Source organism: Trachemys scripta, chromosome 9 (genome assembly GCF_013100865.1).
Source record: "Trachemys scripta elegans isolate TJP31775 chromosome 9, CAS_Tse_1.0, whole genome shotgun sequence".
NCBI lineage: Eukaryota > Metazoa > Chordata > Testudines > Emydidae > Trachemys > Trachemys scripta.
The window spans coordinates 69,577,905-69,600,829 of NC_048306.1; the positions used below are offsets into that span (position 1 = coordinate 69,577,905).

Genomic DNA, 22,925 nt, shown 5'->3' on the forward strand with positions numbered 1-22,925 from the left:
CCAACATTTCAAAGTTCTCCATGAAAGGAAATGGAGCCCTGGCTCCAGTGCAAGTCTCTTGACATTTTACCCTGGAGCCACAAACCCTGGTAGCACGAGTTGTCAAAGAGCCAGATGGACAAGTTGGCAGGAAACTAGGCAGGCTTCTTTGGCAGGCAGGGTTCTGTTGGAACACTGTTGATCTCAAATAGTCTCCAAGAAATGTTTCCATTTTGGCAAATTCTGACAAAACCAGCTCTAGTATAGAACCTTTGTGGGCTCTTTGCGCCAGAATGAATTTCCCCTCTATTGTGAACAAGCTTTTCAGTAGTTTTAGTGCTATTCAAACAGGCATTTACTACAATGGACATTTCCATTCTTTTACAGCTAGGTAAAGAATTGTGGGTTTTCAACTTGTTAAAAATGTGGCTAGTGTTTTAGCTTGCCATCTTTTAAATCATTTTCAATAATATAAAGTCATCTTTAGAGCTCTGTTACTACAGGCCCCTGTGGTAGAGGTGTCACTTTTCTTTTTAATTAGAATTGACAACTGTTTGTTGTCTTCAGCTATATGGATTACGGCTTTACATTTTCATTTAAATATGCTGAGAAATTAATTGCAAAGAAAATATAAACAGCATTTTACTCCTTCATTATCTGGTTTGTTTATTTTCTTGCATAACAATCAACCATTAGCATATTTTGACAAGATTTTGCTTTTCATTGCTTATGAAATTTCATTAGCAAATTAATTTTGCAATCTGGGTTAGTTCTGTAACTAGTAAAATGGTCATTGATCTCATGTTTGTTTTTACTATGTGCTAGCAGAAGTTTGCAACAAAATCACATTCTCCTCCCACAATTTAAAAATGTATGAGTGTAAATTCAACCAAATATGTAAGAAATTGTGTGGACAGAACTACGTTTATACATCTCATAGAGGGATACACATAGAATCAACAGGAAATCTGCTATTGTGAGCACTCATTTTAAAGTTTCCTAAGGATTCCAGATCAACTTGATTATACCTTCAGTGTAAGACCAAACTGTACTTGTCGCCTGTACACTAGGCTGGTGAACACAATGTAACAGAACTTAATTTTGCTGGTCCTTTGGCTGGTCACTTACACTAGGTTTCACTATTCATATGCTTGTGTGCGTGTGTGTATATATATATATAAATAAAATACACCATTTTTATCTTTCAGTACTATACAGGCAGCAAACTTTTAAACAGATGGAATAGAGCTGTGCACACTTCAATTTAAATTGGACAGTAAGCACCATTTAAATCTTTAGCACAATTTGCTTCTTCCCCCGGCAAGTCCCTCAGTGTAACTCCTCAGTTTGTTTTCTCTTTTAGCCATGCTTCATGCAGACCTGACATCTGCTGATTTTTTTGCGCTGTTCCTGCCCTTCTTTAAGGGTTTCTGACAGAGGAGCAGACACAAACTGCAATTCTGGCCTGACGATTGTTAACCAGAAGCTATATTCATTAGCAAAAAAATGGCATGTTCCCCGCTGACCCTGGCATTCGATGAATGGTGCTGATCTAAAGTCTTCAAGGCAACTTCCAGGTGACATAAGGGACTGTCCACCTCCCTGATCTCCAGACCCAGTGTGCTGGAAAAAAATAATGAAAGAATTAAATAATTGCATGTGAAAAACAGGAAAGAGATGTGCAAACAGTCTTGGCTATTGCTTTTATTTGGTTCTGGGACTTTTTGCACCAAGGCAAATGCTCCCAGATGTGTAAATCTGCAAAGGCATAATACTTGGAGAACTCAAGTTACAATAAACTTCCTTTCATGGCAGGAAGAATCAGATCTAGTCATTCTGGGACTGGCTTATCTCAAAAGTCCAGACCACCCTTGCAGGTCAGCACCAGGTACATGTCATACAGGGGGGAAGCTGTAGTTTAGATGGGCCTGGGATTTTTTAACAATAGTGTTATCTAAACTTGCTCAAAGCAGAGTTAAATGACATGATTTAAAAGCCCGAGTCTTGTCTACCCCAGGTTTTCTTGGAACAGTAATTCATTATGAGTGTTTCTCCTAACTATAGCACAGGTGGAAGCTACACTGTAGAAAAGATTCCACTGGTCCAAACCCTGCCTCCTTGCCCTCATGGTTCAAAACTGCTCAGTTCCTAAGGTGTGAAAAACCTGGGGAGCCTAACTGCCAGGGTGGTTAAGCACTGGAATAAATTGACTAGGGAGATTGACTAGGTTAGACAAACACCTGTCAGGAATGGTCTAGATAATACTGAGTCCTGCCATGAGTGCAGGGGACTGGTCTAGATGACCTCTCGAGGTCCCTTCCAGTTCTATGATTCTATGAAGTGTCCAAAGGCTATAACGAGAAGGGGGGGAAATCGCCCTAATGATGATTTACACTCTGGGCCTGGGACATATAATGCTCTGTTACGCTCCAGTGTAAAATAGAGTAATTCCATTGAAGTAAGTGATATTATCCAGCTTTTATATTCCTGTAACTGAAAGAAGCAGCAGGTCCATTGTGTCTCAATTGTCTGTAAAGTGCTATGCCCATTTATGATTTTGCATAAATAACCAAGTCAGCAAAAATCTACTGTTTCTAGAACCACAATGATTACAACTATAATACAAATATTACAAATCTGTAACTTTTACAGATTTTTTTTTCAACTGTTCCCACTGCCTTTCCTTCCAAACAATGAGGGTCCCAAGTGAAAAATGAAAGTTAAGTGCAAACAGGTGAAGCTTTCCATTTCTCACAGGAAAATACTGAAATCATGATTAAGATTTTTATGACTATTTTTCGGCCAGCTCCATTATCAACTTTGTATGTGTATATAATATAAGCTACGTAATCCAAGAGGCTATCATTCCCAATCTTGATGATCGCTAAGGAAAAGCACAGTAAAGTTTTATAATAGAAACTTGAATATAACCAAGTAGTTTCAGTCTTACCATTAAAAAAGAATAGCCTATCCAAAGACTTCTCCAGTTCAATGGGCAGGGGGGAATGGACTGATCTTGGCTATGAACTGCTACAGCTTGGGCAGAGGCCTCACATACAGCACATCTGCTAATGTAGGGTTGTATTTCATCTTCAGAGAGCGGCATCATTGGTAAAGGAGCAGCAGTTGACAGCCAGTAGGACTTATCATTTCGACTGGCATAGTAACAAACTTGGTTGATGTTGCAGTAGACAAATGGCATGGTGTTGAATACAGGAAGACAGGATCCAGCCAGACCTAAAACAATTACATATCCTGAAAATCCAGCACCTGTACATAGTCACCCAACAAACAGGCCATCCATTTCAAAGCAGTGGAAACATCAGGAAAAGTTAGTACAAGGCTGTTGGACCCTACAAGTCTCCCACAGGCAATGAATCCTGCAATGCTTTGCAAATTTTTCCTATTGTTTTTCAATGAATAGCACTGTAAATTCCTCCCTCATGACCGACCTCTGTGCTAAAGTCATTGTCATAATATAAAGTTTGTTTCTAGACAGTTTTAAAATAATATTCTAGCTTACTTTATTGCAAGCCTGGCCAACTTTAAAATGTCAGAAAACTAGTCTCCTAAACTGGTGTTCAGCAGAGTGGTTATGCAAATAAGTTTCTTCTTGCAAATCAGTTTGCTCCTACCAATACATTTAGTGGAGAGTCAATTAAACATGACACGATTTGGCATCATGGGAAGCAACTGTGAAAACAAATACTTTGGACTGTGACATCCTAAAAAATATTAGGCAAAGGGAGGAGGGTTAGGAGGGAGACTGGCTATTCATAACAACTCATTATCAGCAATGGAAACGTAAATGACAACTTGTGATCAGTTAATTTTGTAAAGTCTGATAGGCCATTGCTACTGACTCAATAAGATTAAACCTCAATAACAAGTTTACTGCCTCCCAGCAAAGATTTCACAAGGATTTATAATTACAGTAGAGGGATCAGACCATCTGAAATGGCCCAGTCCTGCAACATTCTGACCATTACCATCAAGCAGACTTCAGTGGGAATTAAAAAGTACTCAGCACTCGGCATGGGTTCTCCTGCCAAGACTAGATCCCAAAAGTGTTGTACCGATAATGGTCTATTATATAAAGAAGAATTGTAAAAATGACAACAGGTACATATCCTAAAGGTGAATCCTGTACACAATAAGCTGATTATTATTTTATAACACCCCAAAGTGTGCTATGTGCTTCATGGACAAACAAAAGGCATGATCACTGCCTCAAACAGCACTCTTTATTCCCTGATCCTGCAATAGCATCTGCTAATGTGGGTGGTATAAAGGTCTGGGCTAACAGATCCTATTGCAGTATGGGGGCATAAATAAAGAAAAGACCTGAAAAGAGGACAGGTCAGAGGTAGGGAGTGGGGGTTCTGAATAAAAGATACTGAGATTTTATATTAGTTGACTTTTAAAGATTTTTATGAGTGTTTTGTAGATCTTTCTGTTACCTCGTGTAGAAATGAAACTATTTAAACACAAAAAAAATGTAATACAAGAAGAGGCCAATCTTGGCTGTTAAACAAAAGTCATTGCTTAAAAACCCCTTTGCATGCAAAGTTTATTAAACCTCTAGCCTTTTCTCCATAAAAGAAAAAAGACGACTCCTCTGCCTTTTACATAATACATAAGATGATGCTCAGAACTTCTAAATATATAGGCAGTTATTTGGTGCCTATCTTTAGTCAACTCTGTTTGAAATGTCAGTGTAAGTGACCCAAGGCACATAAAAGAGCCTTTTTGGAGCTAGCATTAGGATTCAGGAGAATTTTGGCTCCATCAGGTGCTCAGAAGATTAGACACTCTGACATACATGGGATTTATGATGCTGGGATGTTTTGAAAAAGTCATTTAAATCTATATTATAACATGTAATTTATCAAGTAACAGGATGCTATTATAGCAACATTTTCTATAGTGGTTTAAGAAACAGTCCAATAGTATTAGAAACATGCAGACGTTAGGATCAGTATTTTGAGTATCATACACTCACTTCCTATATAAACTGAGTCAACTATTGCATAATAAAGCTTAATATAATATGCTGCAATACACTCATCATTTGTTGTATATGAGCAGTACATATCTGGCAAGAACATTTTGGATGAGATATAATGAATAAAGAATGTCCATCACTTACTGCAGTACTTACCAAGATCTTGATTATGAGCTTTCTCCTGTCCTTCCAGATACAGCAGACTATATCCTGTCCACAATCTTGGCATTCCCTCAGGACAAAACGGTTCTTTATCTGACTGACTGTGAAGAATGAGCAGGAATCCACTTGCAGCTCTAGTTTCAGGCGCTGGTGGTCCTGGGATCCCAGCTTGGCCAGGTGGACCTTAGGGAGAAGAGGTAAAACAAAGATGATTGCTTGAACATTTAAATATTTCAGCCAAGACAGGTGTCGCTTTAGTTTTTCAGAATGAATTTTAATGCTCAAAGGTTCCAGATTGATTGCAATTCACACTGAAGTACTGTTCTTATCCAGGGATTGTCAAGGGCAGTACAAGCACAAGGTGGTTCATGCTATCCTGATATTGCATCTCAACCCTGATTTGGAGCGTAGTTCCCTCACGTGCCCACTGAATCCTTTGAGCTGAGACTATCAGCAGTGCCAATTGTGCCTCTGATTTTTTCAGCATGGATACAGGTCCACTAAGAAATGGACTGAGGCCAGCTAGTAATTTCACATAGCTGCTGATCACTAGGAGGACTTTCCGGCTTGGCCTGGATTTGAACAAGTGTGAAAAGGCACAATGTCTGTGACCAACAACAGGTATCAGTAAGACCAGTTTGTTAACAGAAGTCATATCTGAGTTGTAGTTTTAATTATCTGCAAAAAATTATCATTTAGGTCCCAACTCAGGAAAGCACCCCTAGTCAGGTATGGTGCTTAAGCACATGCTTATCTTTAAAGTCAATGGGACATTAACACAGGTTTACTGTAATGGATTTAACTTAGGGCTGTCATTAATTGCAGTTAGCTCATGTGATTAACTCAAAAAAATTAATGGCGATTAATCACAGTTTTAATCATGCTCTTAAACAATAGCATAGCAATTGAAATGTATTAAATATTTTGGCTGTTTTTCTACATTCTCATATATATATATTTTATTCTGTGTTGTAATTGAAATCAACCTGTATATTTTATATTACAAATATTTGCACGTAAAAATGATAAACAAAAGAAATAGTATTTTTCAATTCACCTCATACAAGTAGTGAAATCTTTGTCTTGAAAGTGCAACTTTCAAATGTAGATTTTTTTTCTGTTACATAACTGCACTCAAAAACAAAACAATGTAAAACTTTAGAGCCTACAAGTCTACTCAGTCCTACTTCTTGTTCAGCCAATCTCTAAGACAAAGAAGTTTGTTTACATTTACAGGAGATAATGCTGCCATCTTCTTATTTATAGTGTCACCAGAAAGTGAGAACAGGCATTTGCATGACACTTTTTTTTACCTGGCATTGCAAGATATTTACATGCCAGATATGCTAAACATTTGTATGTCCCTTCATGCTTCGGCCACCATTCCAGAGGACATGCTTCCATGCTGATGACGCTCGTAAAAAAAAAAAGTGTTAATTAAATTTGTGATTGAACTCCTTGCAGAAGAATTGTATGTCCCCTGCTCTGTTTTACTCACATTTTGCCATATATTTCATGTTATAGCAGTCTCTGATGATGACCCAGCACACGTTGTTCATTTTAAGAACGCTTTTACTGCAGATTTCACAAAACGTAAAGAAGATACCAATGTGAGATTTCTAAAGATAGCTACAGAATTCAACCCCAGGTTTAAGAATCTGAAGTGCTTTCCAAAATCTGAGAGGGATGAGGTGTGGAGCATGCTTTCAGAAATTTTAAAAGAGCAACAATCCGATGCAGAAACTACAGAACCCAAACCACTAAAAAAGAAAATCAACCTTCTGCTGGTGGCATCTGACTCAGATAATGAAAATGAACATGCGTGGGTCTGCACTGCTTTGGATTGTTATTGAGCAGAACCCGTCATCAGCATGGACACATGTCCCTTGGAATGGTGGTTGAAGCATGAAGGGATATATGAACCTTTAGCGCATCTGGCACATAAATATCTTGCGATGCCAGCTACAGCAGTGCCATGAAAACGCCTGTTCTCACATTCAGGTGACATTGTAAACAAGAAGTGGGCATCATTATCTCCTGCAAATGTAAAGAAACTTGTTTGTCTGAGCGATTGGCTGAGCAAGAAGTAGGACTGAGTGAACTTGCAGGCTCCAAAATTTTACATTGTTTTATTTTTGAATGCAGGTTTTTTTGTACCTAATTCTACATTGGTAAGTTCAACTTTCATGATAAAGAGATTGCACAAGAGTACTTGTATTAGGTGAATTGAAAAATACTCTTTCTTTTGTTTTTTTACAGTGCAAATACTTGTAATCAAAAATAAATATAAAGTAAGCACTGGCCACTTTGTATTCTGTGTTGTAATTGAAATCAATATGCTTGAAAATATAGAAAACATCCAAAACTATTTAAATAAATGGTATTCTATTATTGTTTAACAGTGTGATTAATCACAATTAATTTTTTTAATCGCTTGACAGCCCTAATTGACCCATGCTTAGAGGTTTTCCTGAATTGAAGCTATATTTTGTATTCGTCTGTCTATAATCTGTGTCAACCTGACAAATGTTTGCAGCAGAAAGTGATCGTTCTTACCTTCTGGACCAGTGTATCCTCGTTCTCCTATGACACCTTGGTCACCTGAGGGTCCTGGTGGACCAGGTAAACCATCTTGACCTGGCAAGCCAAACAACCCTTCTTCACCTTTACTTCCTAGACAAAAATGAAGGATGCATTTTATCTTCATATGGCTGCATATAAAGGTAAATACAGTCCAAAGACGTAGTATACAAGGAACCATTTAATAGTACTGTGCACAGGGGCCTGCTTTACAATGCTGTATCTAGTCCTGCCCCAGATATTCTTAAAATACTCAAAAATGACACCTACAGAGTACATAAGTATTACAGTACTTGGTACTGGGAGTTCCGGGGGGAGTCTAAGAGTTGTGCTCTTTCCCTGTGACTGTAAGGTTAGATACAGTGGTGTGATAATATTGCTATCACCAATTGGACTTCATATCCCTATTCCAGAATGTCCCTGCCTCTGGATTTCAAAGTTTACAATCCTGCAGAGCTCTATAAAAAAATTCTGTAATAAAAACTGAAACCAGGGGAAGCCTGTACCAAGATGTCTATTTCCACTTGATTCATTGTTTGAACAGGCCCTCAGAACAAGCTCACTGCTTTCCTGACCTGAAGCTGCTATTAGATTCCGCACCCTTCTCCATAACTGGGTGGCAGATTGTGCTAGGTACAATCAGGTAGGTGGTACCACTTTTATCAAAAGTATCTTTAGTTCTTACATCACTAGTTTCACAACAAGTATTGGTCTTTCAGGCCCCCATTCAGCACAGCATTTAAACATGTACTGGAGTCTCTTTAGGTCAAGCTGAAGGTAAACATGTGCTTGAATGCTTTGCTAAATAGGGATAGGCTTTGCTGAATTGGGCTTACTTGTTTGTTCAGTGGAGAAGGAAGAAGGCACCATAAGCCTGTAATATCCCTCAAAGAATGCATCACCTCTTTTTCTCAGATGTGCAACAAATGCCATATTAATGTGAATGCACTGTTGATTAGTAGATGGTGCCAATGAGTGCTTGATATTTGATTGCAAAGGCAGCCGACAGTGTTGGATATGTTTACTGGATATTTTTAAGCAGATAATTTTTTGAGTTTGATACAGTTCCACCTGTCAGATATTGTGGTATTTGGCAACCCCTTTCAGAGAGAGAGAATGAGAATTTCAAGATGAACATGTTTCCTTAGGGTCAATTCTCATTGGTGAGATTTGTATGCTTAATTCTTTGCACGCTTGCATTAGGTGTTTACCCTTCGGAAAATGATTTTTAATACTGTGAGACAAACTTTAAAAGTTCCCAACTTTTTACTTTTTTATTATGTTTGAGAGAATCTAAAACAGTCACAACATAATTTAACAGCTTTTCAATATCTGTTGCGTAATTGTTTGCCAAAGTTCATGTACTGGAAAGTTTTTGTAATAAATATTATCCCTCAGTAAAATTTCTAGTTTTCTTTTCTGTTGCATAACTTTCCCAGCAGGGATAAGATTGGTCCCTGTTGTGTCAGTAAAAGCAAAAGCATCATTAAATTTTCTCCTAACACACCAACGTGAGTATGTATCACTGTAACACCTGGTTGTATAGAAACTGTTTAAAGATTTATATAATGAAAACACTATGCCCTGATCCCAAAAATGCCTCTTAGTTGATTAATGAATTAATTCAGTGTAGTAAACTAAGCAGTGCAGTAAAAAGTCTTTTACTCAATTACATTAGATCAAAGATCAACCTGAGTATCTTCCTCTGAAGATATGAAGATATCCAGTAATACCACCATGAAAAACATGAATTCCCTAGGTGATAACTGCCTGAGAGTGTTGGATGTATCCCATTATCTAGAGCTAATTAAGACACAGCCTCCACATTTCTATCAAGTTGTGCACTGGAATCATCACTAGCTGTTTTACCGCATAATCTTTTATCTACCAGACAAAATCACTGAATGTCAGCCTCTTACATGCTCCCCTTTAAATTCTCTCTCTGGCTATTTTTCTTCTATTGTAACTACATTGCCAAATTCCAGGAGACACAAAACACTGTAGTATGCATCCAACTCATTTTAGGGTCCTTTCAGGCCTTTTAGTAGCATTAGCCTGCTAATAATTATTGTTACATTTAATTTTTCCAAATAATTTTTTCCCTAGCCCAGTAACTTGGGTAGCATTTTTATAAATGCTACATGAGGGTGTTAGGTTTGTTTTTAGTTTGTAAAAAGGAGGAACATTATTGATCAGGTTGGCATCCCCATTGCATGATGCCCTGTTCTCCTTGTTCTGGATTCAAACAGTACAATGCACTTCGGCAGCCAAATCTCTCAGGCCTGGTCTATACTACCCGCCTGAATCGGCGGGTAGAAATCGACCTCTCGGGGATCGATTTATCGCGTCCCGTCGGGACGCGACAATCGATCCCCGAATCGGCGCTCTAACTCCACCAGCGGAGGTGGTAGTAAGCGCCGCCGACAAAAAGCGGCAGAAGTCGATTTTGCCGCCGTCCTCACAACGGGGTAAGTCGGCTGTAATACGTCGAATTCAGCTACGCTATTCACGTAGCTGAATTTGCGTATCTTAAATCGACTCCCCGCTGTAGTGTAGATGTACCCTCAGTCACTCTGCATGTCTATCTGCACGAAGTATCTCAGTATTAAACAATATGTTTCCGGAAGCCATTGGTGTGGTGTGCTGCTTTATTTTTTTAACGCAAGATCTGAATAGTAGAAAGAGGTTGTAAAGTCTGATTCCTTAATTTAGAGATGGAGAGGGAGCATGCACAAGATAGAGCCCAGTAACTAAATTCTCTACTCTGAGAAGCATACTCTTATGAGTTACTTCAGCATTATTTTCAGTTTAGACCCCAATCATTGCTGGCACCAAATGGGAAGCAGTTTCAGGGGTATACACAGTATCGCATAGTGCCCCAATGTAGGATGTTCTAAGATCAGCGAAGCTTTCATGTTTCTTACTCAATTTTCTCTCTCCCAGTCTTGTTTCCAAACCTCCAAAACCACAAAAAGCTTATCACACAGATGTTTATTTGTTATGGACTCATTCTGCCACCCTTTCACAGATTGCTTTCAGTGAATCTACTTGCAGCATAAGAAGGCACTCTTCAGCATGACCGGGGGTATCTTGTGAAATGAGATTTTATAGTAATTCTGAATTTCAATAAGTCATAAAACCTAACACTGTAGGGATTTTTTTTTTTTGCTTTCATTTTACTGACCAAGAATGACATTTATTTGTTAAATTTCCAAATAAATCTCTCACGGTCTTATCGATGAGCCTAGCCATTGTGCCATATACAAGAAATAAGAGGAGAAAAATGCCTAAAACATTTTGGGCAAAATATTAAACACCCCTCCCTCCTCTTCCTACCCCTGTACACTCCACACAGCTTTGCATGAAGGGTGCAGAGAATACACTTCTCAAGGCTTTAAATGTTCTGTTTGTCTTAAATTACCAAGTATTTAAATCACAGGCCTTACCTGGGGGTCCAGGGTAACCTATTGGCCCTGGAAATCCTATAGGCCCTTCAGCTCCTCTTTGTCCTATTACTCCACGAGGACCCGGTGTCTTGGGACATGGGGAGTGTTCTGTTTTTCCTGGTTCACCAGGGTCACCTGGAATTATGCAATAAAATTAAAACAACACAAATTGGAAAAAAAATCTGTGGGAAATCAACATTCCCCTTTTAATTGCTTTTGATATTATAGTGCATTTCTGGGGCTGAGTTCCCAAAACTTTAATCCATGAGATACATAGATTTAACTTTACTTTACTTTCAGACTGTGTCTAGCCTAGGATTTAAAGGTGTATTGTTAGCATGTGCTAGCTAATACATTTTAAAAATCTAGTGTAGACAAGGGACCACCACCCTTAATGTGTGCTAAACCGGCTGAGTTGAAGCCTGGGTGGAACATAGGCTTTAACTCAATTGAGCACATGCTAAAGTATATACTGCCTTGTCTACGCACCGAAGGCAGCTGAGAATGTCTCCACATACAGCCTGGGCATAAGGGAGTAGGGGTTCCATCCCACATTACTCACTCACTTTAAATGAAAGCCATGAGAGAATGGCTACAATTTATGTATTGTTTGTTGTTTAATGTTGTTCACCATTTGCATTCTGTAATAAGTACATTTGTCTAGAACAGTGTTTCCCGAACTTGGGATGCTGCTTGTGTAGGGAAAGCCCCTGGCGGGCCGGGCCAGTTTGTTTACCTGCCCTGTCCGCAGGTCTGCCTGGAGCAGTGAACCGTGGCCGGTGGGAGCCGCGATCAGCCGGATCTGCGGACAGGGCAGGTAAACAAACTGGCCCGGCCCGCCAGGGGCTTTCCCTACACAAGCAGCNTAAAGGTGTATTGTTAGCATGTGCTAGCTAATACATTTTAAAAATCTAGTGTAGACAAGGGACCACCACCCTTAATGTGTGCTAAACCGGCTGAGTTGAAGCCTGGGTGGAACATAGGCTTTAACTCAATTGAGCACATGCTAAAGTATATACTGCCTTGTCTACGCACCGAAGGCAGCTGAGAATGTCTCCACATACAGCCTGGGCATAAGGGAGTAGGGGTTCCATCCCACATTACTCACTCACTTTAAATGAAAGCCATGAGAGAATGGCTACAATTTATGTATTGTTTGTTGTTTAATGTTGTTCACCATTTGCATTCTGTAATAAGTACATTTGTCTAGAACAGTGTTTCCCGAACTTGGGACGCTGCTTGTGTAGGGAAAGCCCCTGGCGGGCCGGGCCAGTTTGTTTACCTGCCCTGTCCGCAGGTCTGCCTGGAGCAGTGAACCGTGGCCGGTGGGAGCCGCGATCAGCCGGATCTGCGGACAGGGCAGGTAAACAAACTGGCCCGGCCCGCCAGGGGCTTTCCCTACACAAGCAGCGTCCCAAGTTTGGGAAACACTGCGCTAGAAGACTTATTGGATTAGTTCAAAGTCAGTGAGGCTCAATGTCTGCTTCCACTGATCTGATAGCAGGATTGGGGCCTTGGCTAGTTGGCTTCATTTAGAAAAAGCCTGCTGTGACAGCAGATAAAATGAAATACAATAGATGTGACAGATCACTTAAGAGAAAACACTTGTATTTTACATACTTGCATACAGAATTCTATGTACACATATTTGACACTTTATTGTGGGGCTCCTCGGCATAGTACAAGATTACTCTGCCTGTAAATACAACCCAGCTATGTTAAAATCGATTATAATCACCCTGTTATAACGATATCTGTCATTCTTCGCTTCCAGCTATGGCTCTACTATCCAGGGAGCGTAGAATGTCCAGAAAGAAACCCAGACATGCAGAACAAATATTTGGTTAATAAGGCATTTTCCAGCTTACCTCTGCAACCTGAAGGATTCATCAAATGGAAAGCAGACCATGCCAGCCATTGCCAAGAAAAATGGAAACAAGTTTCAGGCATGTAAATTAGAAGAAGGAATGGAACGAGAACTGAAATAGTTTGTATGAACCTGACATTATTCATGCTGATATAAATAATAATGGCAAAATATAAAATACATGTCTTAGAATACTGCCTGCAAACAGTTTTCACAAGAACAAAAAGGAATCCAAAATCAATGTGATTTTGTAATACATGGTATTGCTGAATGGTGAGGTGCTTTGTGTGATGTGCAAACTCTTCTAGATGACCAGTTCACACAGTGCCAAATCCCAAGGTCCTTGCTCAGGGCTAAGTCCTTTCACTGGGAACCACATGTGGAGAGGCCTTTCTATGTGAGGAATTCCCCATGACTATATATAAGCAGAGATACCACCTCTGTCATGCATTTACATACACCAGAGATGCCCCTCCATTGTGGTTTTGTACAAAAAGGTGCTACATATATGACTGAAGTAGGAGCAGGGACTGGACATGCCTCCAGGGCCCTTCTTTGGTGGACTGACATTTGCGTTCTATACAGCTATATCAGGGAGATAAAATAGTTCCTTGTGGCTTCCCACAGCTGTTACAGAAAAGCCAGAAGGGCAGGGTTGGTGTAACATAGGCAAGAGCTGGCCTCAGGCTGCCTTCTCTCACAGATCCCCTGTATCAGTTCATCCCCTCTTCATAAACCTAATCAGTGAATAATTTGCAGGGAATTCTGTGATTGGAATCTCAGTTTTCTCCTGCCCTTCTGGCCGCCTCCTTTAATAAAGGGTGATCTGGGTCTCAGCATTTACTATACACTTAGTCTTTATTGAATCAAACTCTTACTTACAAACTCTTAACAGCTGAGTTAAAAAACTAAGTAAGGACCTAAGGATCTGGCCCACAATACTTTGTATTCATCCCTTATTCCCACAAGGGTAGAGACTGGTACGGCACTCAGCAAAGAAAGCGTCACATATGATTAGATGAAATGACTATATTCTAAACTACTTTTCAGATTTGCATAATTATAAAACATCTGTTCTTTATTACTAAGAAAGGTTTTTTAATTGGTAAATAAAATATATATTACATTTTCTAATCTTGAGAAACTCCCTTATCGATTTAGAATATATTAATTCTCCCCAGAGCTTCTTATTTTGATGCAACAGGCAAAGGTAAGACTTCTTACTGTGTACTGGAATTCTTGATACTGTGGCATGTAGTATTCTGGATATTAAGATATTGTGCTTAATGAATGTTACTTGAGAAAGATAATATAGGAAAGGAAAAGTGGGTGATGAAATACGCAGTATTAACTTTGCTTCTTTTACAGCAAATAGCATCTATTCGCATATGGTACATCTTTGCAAGAACCCTCACCTGGCATGCTCATGCTCTCTAGTCTTGCAAACTATTGCAAGTATCAGAAGAAAATGATCATTTATTAAATTGTTTCAGTGACTCAAAAATGTTCTATGTAATTGAAGGCTGCAACTACCATTTTAAACCAGCCTTGCTCAGGAAAATTTACCAGACCAAGCACATACTTCATCAATGAAGACTGATTACAATAATAAAATAATTATATCTAACTTACTCAACGATATTTCCTCATCCCAAGTGAGTGGGCAGCTAGGATTTTGTCAGGTTGCTATAAACTCTTTTCATGCAAGTGAACACTATATAAAAGTATTCTGTACAGCTATTAAGATCAAAGCTTATCAAGGCTGAGTGGCCAGCATGCACACTGCTGCATGGCAAAGAACCATGTGTTGTTCAAAAGTACCTTTAGGACCTCGAGGGCCAGGTTGTCCTTGAAAACCTCGATCCCCAGATGGCCCAAAAGGGCCAGGGAGACCCTGGGGGCCAGGGTTTCCCATCGGACCTAAAAAAAAAAAAGGGGGGGGTAAGTTTTTGTCACTGGTACTTGCACTGAGCAGTTAAATCTGGTGACCCCCTGTGATACTGAAAGCACAGAACACAACAGCAGTGAGGTCAGGCATCAGGTTCCTGACTAGTTACTGTTCTGGGCAAAATAGCTGGGGGCCAGATTTTGCTCTCCCACAGGAAAACCCCTCATGGAGTTTCCTGTGACGACTCCTGCATGGGGAGGGTTGGCTCTATGTACTGCTCCTGTCCAATAGAAGCATCAAGCCCTGCAACTCTCATGAACCTGTTTGGAGGCACAGAGCCTCCCATAGAGAAGCTATGTGCCTCTGCATTGGGTTCCATGGCACTCTGCAGCTTTTACAACTCCCTGGCACTATGATTCTACTGGAGCAGTGCTGCTTTCCTGCCTTGGCAGGTTAGGACTTTAGTGCCCTGCCTGGTTTGAGCCAGACCCACTAGCCTGCTGCAAACCCAGACCCAGGGTCTGAACCATGTCCCCTAACAGCTGTAGGCTTGACTGAAAGCAACTTACAGAAGTGCTCCTGTCTTTAACACTCAGATGTCCAACTCCCAGTGGGGTCCAAACCCCAAATACATCCGTTTACTCATAAATTGTTTGCCCTCTATAACACTGATAGAGAGATATGCACAGCTGTTTGCCCCCCCTCCCCCGCAGGTATTAATACATACTCTGGGTTAATTAATAAGTAAAAAGTGATTTTATTAAACACAGAAAGTAGGATTTAAGTGGTTCCAAGTAGTGACAGACAGAACAAAGTGAATTACCAAGTAAAATAAAACACGCAAATCTAAGTCTAATACAGTAATATAACTGAGTACAGATAAAATCTCACCCTCAGAAATGTTTCAATAAGTTTCTTTCACAGACTGGATGCCTTCCTAGTCTGGGCACAGTCCTTTCCCCTGGTACAGCCCTTGTTCCAGCTCAGGTGGTAGCTAGGGGATTCCTCATGATGGCTGCTTCCCCCGTTGTTCTGTTCCACCCATTTATATATCTTTTGCATAAGGCTGGAATCCTTTGTCCCTCTCTGGGTTCCCACCCCCTCCTTCTCAATGGAAAAGCACCAGGTTAAAGATGGATTCCAGTTCAGGTGACATGATAACATGTCACTGTAAGACTTCATTACCCACTTGCCAGCACACGCATATACAGGGAGACTTACAAGTAAAACAGAGCCATCTGCAGTCAATGGTCCTGGTTAATGGGAGTCATCAAGATTCCAAACCACCATTAATGGCCCACACTTTGCATAATTACAATAGGCTCTCAGAGTTATATTTCAAGTTTCAGATACAAGAGTGGTACATTTATACAAATAGGATGATCACACTCAGTAGATTATAAGATTTGTAATGATACCTTACAAGAGACCTTTTGCATGAAGCATATTCCAGTTACATTATATTCAAACTCATTAGCATATTTTCATAAAATCATATAGAGTTCAATGTCACAATGTGCCTCTGCATTGGTTCCATGGCACCCCTGCAGCTTTTACAACTCCCTGGCACTATGATTCTACTGGAGCAGTGGTGGGCAACCTGCAGCTCATGGAATGCATGCAGCCCATCAGGGTAATCTGATTGTGGGCCACGAGACATTTTGCTGACGTTGCCCCTCTGCAGGCATGGCCCCCCACAGCTCCCAGTGGCTGCAGTTTGCTGTTCCCGGCCAATGGGAGCTACGGGAAGTGGTGGCCAGCACGTCCTTGCTGCCCACTGCTTCCTGCAGTTCCCATTGGCTGAGAACAGTCAATGTCCATAAAATGTTTCAAGGCCCGCAATCAGATTACCCTGATGGGCCACAGGTTGCCCACCATTATACTGGAGTCAGCTGACAGGGTTTGCCCCACCTGCGGAAGACCCCAAAACCTCCTTTAGAGGAGCGGGGGTTGGGGGTCCCCACAGGAAACATCAGTCAATCGGATTTCATTTGATTTCCAGTGGAATCCCCACAGTTTGGTGGGGAACAAACAGTGTGTGTCCACTTGACTCCTTCCCAGATCCTCCTGTGTGGAGATCCATGACAGTGGCCAGAGGAGCCTGACCCTCCCCTTCCACCTGGCTGGAAGCAGATCCCCAAAAGCACATGGGTCTTAAATTCTTACTGTTTAAAAATGTGAAGCCTGAGTAGGCAATTTCTCAAAAATGTGAAGTTACCATAATATAGATACTCAGAAGAATCTGCCTGAAGGCAGGTATACCCTCACACAAAACCATACACTTGAAATCATACCTTTCAGGCCTTCTCTTCCTTGATTTCCTGGAAAGCCTTTGGCTCCTTGCTGCCCTGGCTGGCCAGGAATACCGGGTGCACCTGGAACACCAAATTCCCCTGGATCGCCTTTCACAAAGATAGTCTTTCCGGGAGGGCCAGGCAGGCCAGGCAGGCCTAAAACAAAACCACGGATATTAATAAGTTACTCACAAAGGGTAATCTTTTCAGAAGTCCTTAAGTCCCACCGAATTTCAATGGGAAGTAGGATCCTAAGTGACCAAGATATGTTAGAAAATGTTGTCCTAAGTCCTACTTCAAGATAATACAGGGGAGGAAGTCTCCAAGGGATAGCCCCCCCCTGAAACCACTGGGATCCTCTGCAATCAGTAAGAGGCAGGTGAGTGCTATCTGCATTGAGACCACACCTGTCCATGTTGGCTTTGTGCTCCTGGCTGCGCTCCCCTCCTCAACTCCCAGCTGCCTGGTGATGCAGCTTCATTGCAGTGAGCTACCAGCACCATGATCAGCTATAGGGGACTTTGTATTTCAATGCCCTTGTTTTTTCAATACATATAGGAAAAATCCAGAGCTACTATGACTAAGGTGTTTAACCTCTTCAACCAGTGTAATTGGGCTTGTGGAATGTACAAACTCTGCTGACTTCACTTGCAGAGTTTGGTGACCAATCATCGGTTTTTGAACGGACTACAGTCTAAGCTTTGCACGAAAACAACCCTCATCTACAGAGGTTATATACATAAACATGCAGCTCCCACTTCCCTCCTCTTCCCCACTTCTAGGGACAGAAAAGCTATTTTAGTTCTGTTCTTTTTGTAAATGGCTTTACTATACATGAGTGTCATCATTTTAAGCCCTAATATCATAGGTCCTTCCAGGATTACAAGCAAGTGCTCTGCAGCCTATTGGAGAGCAGTGAATCAACCTTTTTGCAAGGATGAAAAGTTCCTCTTTCTAGCTTGGCTGGGTTGTAAGATATTGGAACTTAAAACTCATAGGAAAATTGCCCCAAACCAAATATTGTCCATCCTTCGTCTCCTGCTGGTGTCATTTTAATGGGAAAATTCCACAATTAGGGGTAAAGAAGGAACAATGCTTTAAAAAATGTCTACTGTCAGAAGTGCTCAGAGCTGTACAAGGCTGGAAGTAATCCCGGCAGAGATTCATAAGCAGAAGGAGTGCAGTAGAAGTGGACAGAAGTACACGATGCTTCCAGTTTATCACATGGTCTTCAATTTTATCATGGGGTAGCTCCTACCAAAGGACAGGGGGTAGTCAGTCCTAGACCAGTAACACTTTTAAGGTGCGATATACTGTGATCCTACAGAGCTAGAAAGAGGAGCATTAAAACAGTGGGGAACAGCCATATTAATTACCCTCTTTGCCTCTTCCCATATCACATACACACACACACACACACATATATATATATATATATATATATATATATATATATATGATTAGAATACAGTTTTTACTGTTTTGGTTAATTGATGATGTTTGATTTTCTTGTACCTCTGATGCCATGTAAGCCAGGTGGCCCCTGATCACCTGGAGGACCAGAAGCGGCAGTTTCAGGAGATCTTCCCACAGGTCCCGCAGGCCCAGGACCTCCTGTTCTACCTGAGGGAGCAGATCATATGCTAGTTTTGAGTTTTCAGTATTTTATACTTTGGATAACAGAAATAAAATATTAATTTAAGGGAGTTGAGGTGCAAGGACATGCAGTTAACCCCATACTTGTGTGCTGCATTTCCCTGCTAAATAGACCATGGGAGGCATTTGGCACAGAAAATATAATTCTTTTTTAAAAAAATTCTAATTCCTTTCCATAATATCCACTGGAGCTAAAGAGGTCCCAGAATGCATCATTCCTTGACATCACTGATTCCACAAGTCTCATGCAACCCACGGGTTCAGTGATGTAGCAGAATGCTGCATTCTGGGATATCTGTAGCAAGTCAGGAAATGCTAGCATACTTCTTGGATGAGAAAAATACTTTACTTAAAGAAAAGATCCCAGATGTATGTGCTCATGGGCCTGCTAACCAAGTGGCAGGGAACTAGTTCAGTTTTCATTTCAGCTTTGCAGTTCACTGTTGCGGAGAAAATGTTTCTTACCTGGGTGTCCTGGCAAACCCATGTCTCCAGGAGGTCCTGGAAGAGAAACTCCTGGCTGTCCAGGTTCACCCTTGTCTCCTTTTGGTCCAGGTGCTCCTGTGGATCCTGAAGGCCCTATTTCACTTTGACCTCCAGAGGAAAACAATTACAGTGCATGAAGTCTACAGTGAATGCAAATACAGATGTACAGAATAGAAATACCAGCTGCAGATGATGATGTTCTTTTTGTGATTAGTCTATCTCTAGTTGTCTGGTTCTCATATGTAAGCTGGGTGGAGTTTTGTTGAATCTGGCCCATATTCATCCTTTCAAAGGTATTAGGCTCCTTGATTCAAGGCATAGTTCTTGTCCTTAATTTGAAATCCTTAGTTTTATTCTTTTTGCTTTCAATTTCTTAATTTTCATTTTATATCTTATTCTCATGATCTCTTAGACTGGCACTTAGCATTGATTTTAACAATGGTCGGTAGGGTGTTTTGAAAGCTTCAAATAGATCACCATGGATGAAATCCTGGCTCCACTGAAGTCAATGGCAAAACTCCCATTGACTTCACTGGGGCCAAGATTTTCCCCCATGAGTCTCCTTTTAATCTATTTGCTATTGTTTATCTTGTACATATAAAAGTTTTGAGACTTGGCTTCACTTTGAATCATCTGCACTGAATATTTTCATTGTAAAAATATTCTCAAAGGATTCCAGCAAGACTATTAGACTGATGAAGGATTTTAAGTCTTTCCCCACAAATGATTGTTGGTGTGTTTCTCTAAACCATTAACTATCGGCACTGCTTTAAAGTTTAGTCTGATCCTTAATGACAGAATAAATATCAAAATATCATGGATCATTTCATATTCATTTTCATTTAAAAAAATTCTGTACATTTTCATTCTTTACCTGGAACTCCTGGTGAGCCCTTTTGACCTTGCAGTCCATTCAAGCCATCTAATCCAGGCAACCCTGATAAACCTTACAAGTATTGTAAACATTAGAAGCATGATCCAAAAAACTTGTAAATATATAAAACTTGACAATACATTTCTGGTTCAGTACAGTGTTTGCTGAAAGTGTTTTGACAACTGAAGAATGAACTACATCATTAACAGTTGAAGCCTGTTTTGAAAAAGGAGCATAGATTGCTGGACAGTGAAGGAAATATGAAAGCAGCAGAGGTAATTTCCTTTCATATATTAGCAATGAGAACATTTACCTTTAATCTTTAGTGTGATTTTACTTTGAAAAGTGACTAGAAATATGGCACTTCTTTATGCATTGCATCTGCTCCGTGTGCATTGATAACCATCATCTACCAACTTGATAAAAATGAGATTTTACTGCTTTTTATTCCTGTTAACCCTGGAAAACCAACACAGGTAAAACAGAATGAGCTACGGACTCTATCCTATTTTGTGCAGGATTATTTACCGTTGGCCTATGAGCCAGACTTTTGTAAGGCCTATCGCTTATTTGTGAGTTAAACTCTCAAAGTGTTGTGGGAGTCTTATTAAGAAGGGAAAAATAGCTTGCCTAAGAATTACCACTAAAAGATTTGACAATCTTTGCAAGAATTGTTAAACAATAAATATTATTTTAGATGTACTAATTATTGTCAGAATCGCTTAGTTTATGAGGATTTACAGAGATAAACAACAGATGCTAATATACTGGAAATTTTGGGGATAAAAGTAATATATGTCTATGAAAAACAGGAAATAAGTAAAAATGAAACTGTAGGCCCCTCTACTATAATAGTACCATGCTGTAAGCTAACTGTCTTGTCTACAGACTGCAGGAAGAGGTTCTCACAGATTGTAGTACTGTACATTTCTTTCTGTTATGTGCTGTCTAATTATCTTAATAACTCAAATCCAGCTGATTTATTCTGAGGTCTCTTTAATTACTGAATAAATTCAAACCTTACTAATACCCTTATTGGTAACAAATTAGTAACATTACAAAATTCTCTAATTTGCAAATCATTTAAAGACAATGGGGTTGAACATGTGTCATTGAGGACTTAAACAAGTATGCAGACTCATTGTCCCTGGTGGTGATGCACTAGGTGGAAAGATTGGATTGAGTTTCAGGATAGGCAGGTAGAAAGAACATCTTTTATTTGTAAACTCAGGACATTTGATAAGAAGATAATTAAAACACAACAAAGAGATAACGCTATGATGCCATTTTTACAGTCTCTTTTCAGGGTAGAAATACTCTACTGTCTTTCCCCTTTTTATTGGAGGGTAAAATAATAATTTTTGTTGAAGTTTTATTTATACATTTTAAAACTTATCGACAAAATTCATCTTTTCAGGATAGAAATTACAATAATTTATATTAACTATAAATCACACCTTCTTGGCATTTATGTCTAAATTTTTGCTTAGCAAAGCATCTTGCTGAATCAAATGGCACATAACTTTTGTAGTAACACAGGCTAATTACTTAGCTGGCTTTAATATAACTTTTAGGTTTTGTTTTAGCATAGCTGAAATTAAGAACTTTCTTGATTGTGCCTTACTGTCTAAATTTCAAACAATAAATATCTGCAAGGGAAAGTACTTCATTTTAAGATGGGGTAGAAGTTCATGCTCACTACAGTGGGGTACAGAGCTTGCTATAATTTCTGAAGTATGCTTCAGTCATAGTGATAGCCTAATCCTCCCCTCCCGAGGTTATAGGGAGTCAAACAGCTTTGCTTTAGGAGTCTTTTCTAGTAGAATGGTAATATGTTTAGTGTCCTGTAAAATTTGAGTGCTTGACTTCACAACCTTAATCATGTTCTTTTAACATACTGGGTGTTTGTTTAGTTTGTTTGGTATGTAATTTCCTAGGTTTTTAAAAAAGGAAACTCAAAAAACCGCAGAAATTCCATCATGTGGCATCAACCAACATGTCTCATCAGCAGGATTGAAAGCTTTAGATCCACTGCACTGATGTCTAACCACTGGAGCTAATGGAGTAACCGATAGTAGGTTGTTATCCTACATATGCACCAGCACTGCAGAGAGAAGGGACACTTTCTAAGTGGGTTTCACAGACATTGGCTGACAGCAGAGGAATTATTGAGACTCAGGAATCTTTAATGCCATTCTATGCTCTGAAGGGGAGTGGGTGCTAGTGGACACACCCTCTTCCACCCATAAGCATGACCCCCTTGTGCCCCATCCCCTCCAACCTGTCATTCTCCGAGTCTTTTCCCTACCCTGGCTTCTCCTCACAGTCCCATTCTTCTCCCCTAGATGGTCCGGGTTTTCTCGGCTTAGGTCTTCTTGTCCCAGTCTCTTTGCCCAACCAGCCAAAAGCTACAACTGAAGGAAAAGCCTTCATCTCCAGGCAGGAGCATTCCCGGTTTGGATATAATTTAGTTGCTAAAAGGTCTCTACTGAGCATACACAAACTGGTTTATAACTTGGCCAAATTTGGGCAGATTTTCACGGGGACAAACAAAGGCATATCCCTGACACAAAGGCCTTGCCCCTGCTGAATTTCAAGTCCCTGCTCCAAACCATGGGGGCTCTAAGAATTTTCAAAGTAAAGGTTGTCAGAATTTAACAGAACTTAACATGGGCACAATGTATCTTT

General features: G+C 40.1%; 1 protein-coding gene across 2 annotated transcripts in view; it reads right to left on the bottom strand.

Annotated features, from left to right (window-relative positions):
- Nucleotides 1-628: 628 nt before the first annotated feature.
- Nucleotides 629-22,925, bottom strand: part of COL4A4 (collagen type IV alpha 4 chain) — a 78,902-nt gene continuing 56,605 nt past the window's right edge. For both annotated transcript variants that reach the window (XM_034780570.1, XM_034780569.1), the window contains 11 exons: nt 20,238-20,309; nt 19,343-19,471; nt 18,737-18,844; nt 17,222-17,377; nt 14,861-14,959; nt 13,041-13,049; nt 11,173-11,307; nt 7,703-7,819; nt 5,141-5,329; nt 2,930-3,216; nt 629-1,602 (listed from right to left, as the gene is read on the bottom strand). In XM_034780570.1, the coding sequence (XP_034636461.1) occupies nt 1,339-1,602; nt 2,930-3,216; nt 5,141-5,329; nt 7,703-7,819; nt 11,173-11,307; nt 13,041-13,049; nt 14,861-14,959; nt 17,222-17,377; nt 18,737-18,844; nt 19,343-19,471; nt 20,238-20,309 (1,565 nt within the window). In that variant the 3' untranslated portion in view covers nt 629-1,338. The remainder of the gene's footprint in view (nt 1,603-2,929; nt 3,217-5,140; nt 5,330-7,702; nt 7,820-11,172; nt 11,308-13,040; nt 13,050-14,860; nt 14,960-17,221; nt 17,378-18,736; nt 18,845-19,342; nt 19,472-20,237; nt 20,310-22,925) is intronic.